Raw genomic sequence first — 12,451 nt, 5'->3', positions numbered from 1 at the left:
TTTTGTTTTAGACGTTAAATCACACTTACATTGTCTGGAAAGTCAGCTTTTAGTTCGGTGACACTTTGACACCAATATGCAGCCGTTTTTTCACTGATGAGCTCAATATTCAGGAAGGAGCTTTGTCCAGGGCCATACATGGGGCCAGAGGTAGTCCCCCGGATGATTCTAGGCGAAACATTTGTCACGATGTCCTGATAAAAGAGTAAAGATATTGGGTCTCCTTTTGACCAAGAAAAACTACAATCTTTATTCGATGCTCATTTCTATATGACAATATTTTACCAAGTCCTTTCTCACATTTTTAGAGAAGAATTTTAAAAATATATTTTAAATTACATGTGAATATAAACTACTTCCAAATGAAAGAGTAAACAAAGTATTTGTCAGCTTTATTTAAATTACTTTCTGTAATTGTAAGGTTAGCATCTTAAAAAATATGTAAATTCATTTTATTGGTTTTGGGCATACATATTTTAATTTGTTTGCAATTAAATAATAAATAAAAACCTGATAAGTAAAATGTAAGAATATCGTTTCAGTCTAGTTAATCCAAATACCTTCAATGACATTTTAATTCCAATAAAAGCTAATGTTTTGTAAAGAAAAAAACCCACTATTTTTCTTAAAAAGCAATTCCAATGTAAATCAGCCAGGGAGTACATATTAGTACCATTGGCTCATCAAACTTTAACACATATTCTAACAAACTAACTGGGTCAACCTACCCATAGAATTCTAACTATAAATTCACATTCAATGAGAATTCAGTTCTTCCAAGAATGAAATGAGGATATCAATAACTTCCTGATAACTATAAACAGTAAACAGTCAAATTAACTTGCTTGTTAAGTGTAATTAACAATGTACAACTGCTTCTAAAGCTGTATTAACAAAGAAGAGTAACATTCTTACATTACTAAAAACTAAAAAGAAACAAAGAAGAAAAATGTTTCTTTAGCCAACTTCCAATTAAAATTAATTTTGAGTAAAGGTCATTTAGTTAAGGATTTATCAGAATTAGTCATTTAAGTACCCCTCCTCACCATCTTGTCACTTTTAGTGAGATAACATGAACCCCCATTAGTATATAGCAATTAAGGTCAATTTACATATTTTAATTAAGAACCACCCCATATAAAACAATTAGCGTAATAGGCATACTAACTGGATTTCATAACATTTGGACGTTTTTCCAACTAGATAGACAGGAAACCTTAATTAGCATTAATTAGTGCTGATCTGCATATGTTTGATAAGGCATACCCTTGCCACAAAAGATTATTTATTCCTGAATCTGCCAAATGCTACAGTTGCAGAGGATAAAAGGACTTTTCTTCACATTGCATGTTAATTTCTGGTAATTTACATTCACTTTTACATTCGAATTAGTATATTATAAAATAAATGGTATAAATGTTACAATAAGCCTCCTTAAATATGTACATTTTTACTTATAGGAATCCTGCCAGTTAATGTTTTACTAATTAAGCCATTCCACTTCTATTGTAATTATGGGCAACACCACCAGCCTTACTTTGATTTGCCATTGTAAAACAGTGTTCCACAATCTTATAATGGGTAAAATGACATTCAAGTCACTCCAGAATGCTCAGGTTTAATGGGTCAAATTTCTGTCTTGGCAAAGGCTTAAATGTATGCTGTACATCCCTGCAGGTGGCTTCTGTGCAGCTTACCCAGGTAGGTAACTCAAGTGCTGCCATGGTCTGAGAACACGATGCTAGGAATGTTTCTATCAAATAAGGCTTATTTTCTTCTATTTTTAAAAAACTTTTGTTTAAGGTTTATTTATTTTTGAGACAGAGAGAGACAGAGCATGAATGGGGGAGGGTCAGAGAGAGAGGGAGACACAGAATCCAAAGCAGGCTTCAGGCTCTGAGCTGTCAGCACAGAGCCCGACGCGGGGCTCAAACTCACGGACCGGACCGCGAGATCATGACCCGAGCCGAAGTCAGCCGCTCAACCGACTGAGCCACCCAGGTGCCCCAGGCTAATTTTCTTCTATATTCCAACTTTCAAAAGCCATTCACTTTAAGCCTTGAAGTCTTCATTTCCTCTGCTCTACTCCCTAGTCTAAAAGCCTTTCACCTAGATAAATCCAATCTAGGCCACAGGTTTTGCCCTATATAAAACTTGGCCAAGGAAGTGAATACAGTCCTTACTCAGTTCACCAACTCATGTGCCCTGGCACTGAAGAGTCCCACAAATGAAGGGGCACCCATTTAAAGGACCACTTTATAATTTAGCAGCACCTCCTGCTTATTCAACAAAACTGACTAATGTTAGCAGCATCCCTCTTCCTATCCATTCTTCAGGTCTTAACTTAGACTTCAGTCCCTTTGAGAAACCTTTCCATGTCTCCAACATCATCAAGTCTTAATAAGCTGCTCTGACTTATGCCACCATAGCAATATATCCTTCCCCAATTGGCATTCTTAACATCCTGTAGTGTAACTGTCTATATTCTTGTCTGAACCTTCCACTAGAGTATAAGGATTGGAAAAGAAACTATCTCATTTGCTAACACATGTGCAGCTTCTAGCCTGGCCTTTAACAGGTGCTCAAATAATGTTTTTTGAAGAAGCCTAAAGCAAAACCCTAGGCACTAGAATGGGTCTTGTCCTGAGGCAGGGGAAGGATAGAGGATTTATTGCTGGCCTTATTCTGTTGCTGAACAGACATTATATTCAATTTTCAGGTACTGGTTCTTTGCTTTAGATCCTTTCCTACTAGTCTGTTACTCTAGAATTGGGGACTTTCCTTGCTTCCCCTGATACCTCAGTGACCCCTGAATACAGCTCCCTGTCCCCAACTACAGTTGGTAACACTGTGCTTGACACAGATTGCCCACCTCTCCCCATCTCAGCCTACAGCAGAGCCTCAGTGACAGGAAGCATATTTCAACTTCCTCACACTGTAGCTTTTAAGATCTCCCGGATTGTTGGCTCTAACTTCCTGGGTTTATCTGATCTCAAGGAACCAAATACAATGGTTTTATTCAGATACAATCTGACTCTAAGGCTTTCTGGGTCAGGTGGATGCGAATTCCTAAACTGGTCATTGGCTACCTAGAGGATTTCTTGGCTGATGAATGTATTACGATCTTAACCAACTATAGTTGCTTCTTGTGTCTGTGCCCTAGGCTGGGACCACATCTTCATAGTATGTTTAGGCTTTTTTTTTTTTAATATCATAAAATAAAGAAGACACAGCATAGAAGAATTGCACCTATACTGAGTAAGGAAAACCGCAATGGTCCAGTAATTCTAAGCCATATACTATTTTACAGTAACCTGCCTAATAACAATTAGGCCAACAACCCACAGTGGCCAAATGGCCAAATTAACAAGATTTAAATGGAGGACAGTCAGGAGTGTCTGGGTGGCTTAGTCAGCTAAGGGTCCGACTTTGGCTCAGGTCATGCTCTCATAGATTTGTGAGTTCAAGTCCAGTGTCTGACTCTGTGCTGACAGCTCAGAGCCTGGAGCCTGTTTCATTTTCTGTGTCTCCCTCTCTCTCTGCTCCTCTCCCACTCATGCTCTGTCTCTCTATCACCCAAGAATAAACATTAAAAAAAATTTTTTAATAAAAAAATAGAGGACAGTCAAGCAAATGCTCCATTCTTAAAATGCCCCACTTCAGTGGTACCTTAAAACCTAAAATTCTGACATTAGAGATTTTTCTTTTGAATACTGTGAGTTAAATTTATTTTTAATGTTGGGGGTGTTTTATTTTTCTCTTTTATAATCTGGTATTAAACTCTAAATATACAATGGGAGAATTATCAATGATCTCCTTAACCAAGATCAAACAGTAAGTGCAAGCAAATCAGAGGGAAATTTTATCTACTTCATAATCAGGGTTGCTAATTCCTTTATGTTGATTTATAACAGGCAGTGTTTCTCTGAACAGGTTAGTGTTCTCTTTCTTTAACTCAAGCCAAGAAAAAAGATCCTTAACAACCGCCCAAATTGCATATGCCTAATGTGTAGAGCTTGTCAACTATCAGTGAGTCAACTGTTGCCATTGTAGCAATTTAAAAATTCAGTGTATTCCAAATTCAGTGAAAGTGCCGAGATTCCAAGATTCCAAGATTGTCACCTAGTGATAAATTGATAATAGAAGTTTTATTCTAGGTTTTCTTTCCCAAATTCATTCATATTTGCTATTATTACCTTATCAAAAAAAAAAAAAAAAACCCTTCTCTACTAACTCAAGACTTCTTGGAATTAAGTGAAAGGTGAATGAAAACTTGGATACAACCAATTACCCTTGGTTATATGATTATAGAGTTAAAGCTTCAATAATTGGGCAATAACTTACTAAAGCTTTTGACCTGGGAATACTAGAATTTGAGCATGATTTCATAAGATAATATTTTGCTTTAATATTTAATAGCTAAATTATATTAGCATTGCTTAAGGGAATTAATATAACAAACATATTCAGAATATTTAGAACAAACAAGCTTATTCTCTATAACAAAGAAGAGGAATTACCATAGTTCTAGTCTTCAGTGCATTAACAATATACTGATTTTTTAAAATTGATGTTTATAGATAAGAAAATGTTAGGTGATATCTCTGCTTTGTGTGATATTGTAACTACCATTATATAATCGAATGTTAGTGACCCCTTAACATTTGAAGTGATGCTAGTGATTTTCAGCATTAGTAAAGAGATTTAAATGGTAAACAGGCTGATTATATTTGCTTGTTTAAGTTCATTTACTTGACCTCTCTTATCCTAAAGAAAAAAAAAAAAAACTATAGTGTTTCCATGGTTACCACTGGATCAAGATAGTCACGATGGCCTCAATGAACAGAAAAAGAAACTTTGCAGAGATGTCTTGTTAAGAGGCTAGGAAAAGAAACAGGGTCCAAAAACGTTGAATTAAAATGAAAAATAAAATTTGCAGAATGAACCAGAGCTACTCTACCACAACAGATTAATTTAGAAATCTGTTGAGTGAAAAGAGCAAGCTGTGGAAAAATATATAGAATATGATACCTAAAACAAAACAAAACAAAAAACATAACATACTGTTTAGTGAAACACATTTATGTGACCAAATGTAAGTATAAGAAAATAATTAAAATAATTCAGAGGAGTGGTTACCTCTTACAATAGGTAGATGCTGGGGGAGAAATTGGGGATGGTGGAGCAACGATGACTTTCTAAAAGTATTAGTGATATAGAATTTTAAAGAAGTTTCACTCTTGAACTGCAGAAACACATGGTAAAATGAGAAATCTGTTTTATGCGTTTTGTGGTATCATAGTGCATATTGTTATACACTATAGGTAAAGTTTCATTGGTTTACCTGAAAACCTGTAATTTAAATCTTAGGGGTAAGTCATTCCTTTCTTAATTTCCAAAATTCTGCCATAAACTGGCTCTTCATGTCAAACAAATCTTTTAATTAGTTTTAAAACCTAGAATTTTAAAAATTAAATGCACTGCATGACAAATTGTCTTCTAAAATATACCACTTTCTGTATGAGTGGGCTTTATCTATACATTATTCCATAAAAGAGGAGAATCACTTTGCAAATAAATCTAACAACAAATATCCTGTTATGTAATATGGTTCTATCATTATAAATCTGGCATACTGCTTCCCTGGGAATAGCAAAAAAGTAAAATAAAATTCAACAGTGGCCCAGTTTCCAGTGCAACTCCACTATTATGAAAGAAGTACCTAACATTTTATTTTCTTCATGAGCTAAGTATATTAATATTTGATCACTCCTCAAAATAAATGTTATAATGGTCAGAATAATCTGTTCGTGGTTGTTTTGGAGGGGTGGAATGGGTAGGATGAAAATTTGTTCTTAATACATCAATTTTCCATCCTAGTGTCTTATATAAAGATAGCGCTCAAAAACCTGAAATTGTGACCAAATTTACCCATTTGTCATCAGGAACTTTGAACTGGTCTACCCACATGGAAAACACAGTGAACAAGAATAACAGTGTTATCTACAAACACAAGATAAATTATCAGAGAATTTGTCTACTGCTGCCCAGCTCTAGTGAGCATTAGAGATGAGACTAGAATTCAGGCACATTTAGGTGATATGAATAATATTAGTGACCACTTAACATTTGATGCAGGTGATACTAATCAGCACTAATTTTAGTTGCAAGAAAAACAAATCAATTTAAACAAGTTAGACTTTTTTAAGAAGTAGGGATGTGGCATTTACTTTAAGGAAAAGGGAAAAAATCCCGTAACAGGAAGGAAGGAAGGAAATTCATTTTGAAATGTTTCTCTGTCTCTTCTCTCTGCTTCTATTTGCATAGCTCTTCATCCTTCCCTCTTTCTGTGGAGGGCTTCCTCTGTTACAGTTCATATGATAGAACCATAGGCCCCTGACAGGTTCCAAATTATAAGGTATAGGTAGAGTCATATTCAAATCTTGTAATCTCTCAAGTCCATGATTCATATATATGGTCATATAAACAAAAATGGAGTAATTGAGAGCTAAGCAAGTAATTTTAAAGGAGTCTTAAAGAATCTACTACACAGGACTGGTCTCTGCAAGGTTCACCTTAGAAGGCTTACAAGAAAATATCATATGGACACTAATGAAGTATAATTATTAATTAGGAAAGTGGATGTAAAACAGACAAAATTATTATCATGTAATGAAATGAAAATTTCCATAGTCTTGAATAAACCATAACAATCCATTTCCTATTCCTGTAGCCCCAAACCTTGCAAGATCAAAGTTGCAAGAACTCTTTAAAATCCTCTCATGTTTTAGGTTGCATCGAGAATTCTGTGACTCCAATGTGTTGATGTGCTGAAGACAGTCAACACAGACAGCCTGGGGTACACTCAATCTCAGTCTTGCAGCAGGACTGAATTGATGCAATGGATAGTCTATTAAGAAGGGTAAGACAGTACAAGTAAAAGGAAAAACAAACAACACATTGTGTTCTAGAATGAACAGGGAAACAATTTACAACCTGATTAGGCTAAAGGAGGGGAACAAGGAATAGAAACTGAATATTCTGAATGTCTACTATGTGTCAGGGAAGGAATTTTACTCACACACTCTCTAGTGCTCACTTTGGATCAAACATCCCTGACCTCTTAGACAGTGACAAACGTCTAAAGGATTTGGTATCTCACACTGTCCAAGTATGGAGATTAATTTTTTGAATTTTATTTATGTCATACTAGTAAAATGTTCAATCACAGACTCGTGTAGCCTTTTGTCTTTCCTCTTGCCCTTTTTCAAAGAGCTTATAACTTTGTAAATAGGACACCAAAAAGTAATTTGTTTTGCTCTTTGACTTTCTCATCTGTCAAACTGGCTTCACTACATGCTTTGCTATATGACAGAGAGGTTGCAGGATTTTAAGTGAAATATTATAGCACATGTCCGATGTGGTGTTTGATTAAATACATATTTATTCGCTCATCAACATGAGCTTTAGAAACAGTCAAAACAGAAGAGTTCAGGCACCTGGCCTTAACTAGTACATGGGCTGAAGTTGAGAAAGCAACAGGAAATGAGGATGTGAAGATTGTAGAGTTGGGTCAGATTACAGAGTCCTGAATGACTGTTTTAAGGAGTTCAAACTTTTTTCTGCAGGCTTTGAGAATCCATTGTGTTCTGTCTCCTATTCAAGTTATTAATACCAATAGCTCACAGCAGCTGTGCATTCACAGAGATAAGTTTTACAAGGAACAGATGAAGAGCTTTTTCAGAGCTGATATCAGATGGATTAGAACGTGATTAATCAACAGACAGACTGATTAAATTATTGGGTTCACTGTTCAGATAAGAGGTTTTGGATACACTCTGCCAAACTGTAATTAACTTAGAAATTTCTGCTGGCCTGCTTATAAGATGATCATGTGATATGCTTTGAAGAAATCTTTTAAGGCCCAGAACAGCAGCTGTGAAGGTGTAAGCATGAGTCAGTTTTAATAATTATTAATCATCTCCAAGTATTAAAGCAGAATTTTCATTGAAAATGATAAATATTTTTTAAGAAACTTCACTTTTTATAAAACTTGTATATAAATCCTCTGGTTTTACTCTAGAAGCCACTGTAAACGAATAGCCATCATTTAAGGAAGGAAGCATCTAAAGAATTAGTTTTCCATTTCTGCAGTAAGGTTAACAAGATGCACAACTGAACTGGTGTCAAAATAAAATTTCTCAGGGATCAAAAATGACGACAAAGCAGAGATTCCTAAGGACAAACTACCTGCAGGGTGGTGTCTTCTCTCAAGGTTTCTGCTGGTCCCTGATGGCCTACAGCCTGATTTCTAATGGCTCAGACATACCTTAGAGAGAGAAAAAGTCAGGGCTTAACCATAAGAAAGGACAAACAAAAAGCAATGCTCTCAATTTGTGAACTAGGAAACACCCAGAGGGCAATGGTGGTGTAAATGTCCATTTTAGCCTTAATTATGGATGAAAAAGAAAATAAATCTCCCTTAGGATTGCACACTTGTGTGGACTGCAAAACTTCAAGTTGAAAATTTGGTTTAAAGGTGACCCCTAGTCATGGTGTCCACAGGTAACTAGGAGACGCAGTCTCCAACTCTGTCTGGAGGGATTTTTTACACCAGGTATCAAAAAATTCCCATAAATAAATTTCCATGGAAAGTGAACTCCTAACAGAATAATTCTGCTAAACAAATGAGAAAAAAAATATTGGAAGTGAGAGTCAGGAGGCAGAAAAAGCTACAAAACCAGACTTACAAGGGAATACAGATAACTGAGATTATCAGATTTAGAATCAAATGTTTATTATGTTTGAAAAATAAAAGAGGGATGTATAATCAAAGAATAAGAAACTCAAAACTTATCACAGAAACTTAAAATATAAGCAAAAGAAGGAATATCTAGAAATTTAAATACACACACACACACACACACACACACACACACATATATAACAAATTGGGAAAACAGAATTTTAAGAGTTTGGGGTAAACAAGAGATTAGACATAGCTGAAGAGAATTAGTCAAGTTGATACATGGGAAGACTACCTGAAAGGCAGCAAAGTCAAATGGGATGCAAAACATGATGCAGAGTTGAGAGGCATAGAAAATGAGTAAGAATGAAAGGAGAAATCTAAGTGGGGCTCCCAAGAATATAATGGGGAGTCTTGAGAGAGGCATCAGTTCAATAGAGATTGTTAAAGATTCAAAAGAATCAATGAGGGACAGCAGTCTTCAAATTCAGGGACAATAACAAACTCAAGGAAAGTTTTTATTTATTTTTTAACTGCCACCTTGTAGTAAATAAAACACCAAAAAACAAAGAGAAGATTTAAAAAGCAGCCAGAGAAAAAAGAAGACTCTCTACAAAGGAAAAGCAGATTGACAGTGAACTTCCTGGCAGTGCCAATGGAAGTCAGAAGAGAGTAAAATATTTTCTATAAAGAAGGAATGTTAACTGAGAAGTGCATAATTTCAAAATTATAACTCAAGGATAAGGGTGAAATAATGACATTTTGAACAAAAGAAACGATGAGCAAATGGCATACAACAGAGAAAATGAATGGGCTAATGCTAATTGGACTGGGATAGATGTGAAAAACAAAGTATTGAACAATAACAAGAATAAAGCAAGTTGCATAAAAATGTAAACTCTATGATTATATTAAATGAAATAGAGAAACAGGCAAAACTAAACAGCATACTGTTCAGACATACATATGTGGTAAAACATATACAAAAGGAAGAAAATGATAATTATAAAATCTACGTCATTCCCTCTAGAGGGAAGACAAAGGGATATATCTGAGTAGGCAACACAGAGTCAAAGGTATAGGAATATCTTCTGTTTCTCTTTCAGTGTGAAATGTGAAAAAAAGGTATTCATTTTATTATTTCTTAAAATGCATATCTAAATTATATACATTCTTTTATATGCATGCTATATTTCCTAGTGAAAATTAAAAAAAAAATAGGATGTACACCTGAAGATGGTATTATTCTAGAAGCAGCTAGCTAATAAGACTTTAAGATTGGCAAGGTCTTTCTCAGCATTACCACCTGTGTCTATATATGGCCCTGAACAATGTCTTAGAAGGAGTATTCCTTCTGGTCATTCCTCTAACAAAATGATGAGATTGTATGACATGATCCCTTATACCACTTTTGGCCGATACTCCTTAGGACAGTAAAAAGTTATTTATCTATAAAACATACAAATTGGAAATATTTCAGATTGGGCGTGTTGCTATCTGAAACCTTTTTTGGCCTAGGACACAAATTTATGATTTAGGGGTAATCGTGAACTCATTAAAAATCACTTCAGGTAACAATACACAAGCTTTGGCTATCTTAGGTAATCCTCCCCACCAGTATCCTACTGACAAATGGGAAAATGCAGTATGAGGGAGAAAAAGAAAGTTTATTTCTGACAAGATCTGCAAAAACATTGTTAACAAAAAAATCATTCATTTGAGCAAATACACAAAGTCAAACTCCTCTAAATGTAAGTTCAGCAGCCATGAGATTTAACACTTGAAATAATAAAATTTTAAGTCTGCTTTCTCATAATTCTAGCACCCTTACCCAATAGCATTCTTTCATATATTAGGCCATAAAGATGCTTGTATTATAATTACAAAACACCATTTAAAGAATGTATTATGTCCTATAGCACTTAGCCTTGACAAACAATTACTGGATATCACATTCAACTGAATAAAAAAAGCAATCTTTATTACAGGTTAAAATTAGCCTTGGAACAATAAATGCTTTCAAAGCTATTGTAAACTCCAAACTGCTTCCCACCAGTCTCTTTAGAGGAAATGCAAACAAGTAAACTGAAGGACATTTGAAAAACTTCCTTTCTGTGTCCTCTGAAGTTTTGTCAAGTTTTTTTTTTTCTTTTTAGTTTCATAGGGATAATCATGTTATACCTAAAAGATGATCAGTATGGCTTCACAGGGAAGGATTTTACACGTTAGACTCAAAACAAAACAAAACGAATAACCAAACAAAGAAACTCTGAGAATTCTGGGCTTTATAATGTGTTATTCATAACAGGACTTTATTTTAATTATTAGGACCACTTTTTAGGTTTTATGATAGAAAAGAAAATTAAATGGCAAGGTCTATTCATTGATGCAGTTCAGAGGTATGCTACCCCCAAATAAGGCATCTTGGTGCACTACAGATCTTCAACTGAAGGAATTTTAAAAAGGTGGCAGAAGGAAAGTCACTCTGACCTCACACCTCTGGCCCTAATTCTCTGGCACAGGTCTTAAAACTCCCATGTGAAAGATCCCCTCTCTGTATCAGGAGGAGGGAAGACATTCTTAATCACCAGAGACCTGGAGTTTAGGGCCAAGAAATCCATACAGACAGCCCTTGTTAAACTCATCCTTATCTTCCTAGTTAACTTCTTTACCACTTGCTACCCCTAACCCAAACCCCTCTGTCCTGTCACTTCTTCACAAACGTTATTATTTCTTTGTCTAAAAGGTATAACAGCTTCCTGCTCTGGTCACTTTGGCTCTTCACTCTCTCTGGAAGACTTCCATGTACATGTAAAAATTCAATATAATGTGTATGCTTTTCTCCTGTTAATCTGTCTTTGTCAGTTTAATTTTCAGACCCAGCCAGGATCTGAAGAGGGTTGAGAAACGCTTTTTCCACCCCTGTATTTACATTTGTCAGTTGGTTCAAACCCAGTCTTCAGAGATAATGTACTCTCTTATCTCCTCATCCTTCAGAAGACAGTATAAAATGTAGAATTCCACCATTTAAATTATTTAACCAATTATTTTACTCATGATAGTTATTAATTCTGAAAGTATAATCATAATCATAATGAAAAAGAGGTGGGCAGATGGAAATGCTGGATATAACCCTAAAATAAATATTATTAGAGTTAACCTAAAAATAAACTGGATGTTGGTAAAGATGCAGTTCAGAGGTATGCTACCCCCAAATAAGGCATCTTGGTGCATTACAGATCTTCAACTTCAAAATCTGATCATTTTGCTTAAAATACTGATCTGAGACTCTAACCACCAACTTCTTAGGTCATTAGGTAGTTAGAAGAAACAATGCGTGGTCAGTTTTCTTTTGGGCTGTAATCACATTCTGACTTTAAGTGTATTTAAATTAATTTATAAATTAAATAGCAATAACAACAACAATAAATACCTTTAAGTAGCAATTAATTGAGTCACTTAAATTCTTGTCTGGGTGTCAAGATTGATAAAAGCATCTCCAAATGACAGCTTTTATTTATATAGTGGTCTACAATTATCATCTGTGTTTCTACATATACAATGAAAGTTAACCTTCTTGAACATCCTATGGAAGGAAAGAACACTTTCCAAGAGTATTTACTGAGATATTTGGAGATGAATGGGGGATTCTGTGATCAGATCACCTTGGGAAACCATCAAGAAGATAGCTTCTCTTGGTGATGC

General features: G+C 35.1%; 1 protein-coding gene across 1 annotated transcript in view; it reads right to left on the bottom strand.

Annotated features, from left to right (window-relative positions):
• DPYD (dihydropyrimidine dehydrogenase) overlaps nucleotides 1-12,451 on the bottom strand; it is an 850,732-nt gene that overhangs the window by 339,007 nt on the left and 499,274 nt on the right. Inside the window, exon 14 of the mRNA XM_019457587.2 lies at nucleotides 30-194. Coding sequence (XP_019313132.1) covers nucleotides 30-194 — 165 coding nt within the window. The remainder of the gene's footprint in view (nucleotides 1-29; nucleotides 195-12,451) is intronic.

Source organism: Panthera pardus, unplaced genomic scaffold (genome assembly GCF_024362965.1).
Source record: "Panthera pardus isolate Hobbes unplaced genomic scaffold, ASM2436296v1 HiC_scaffold_11, whole genome shotgun sequence".
NCBI lineage: Eukaryota > Metazoa > Chordata > Mammalia > Carnivora > Felidae > Panthera > Panthera pardus.
This window is presented reverse-complemented; position numbering and strand designations above follow the sequence as displayed.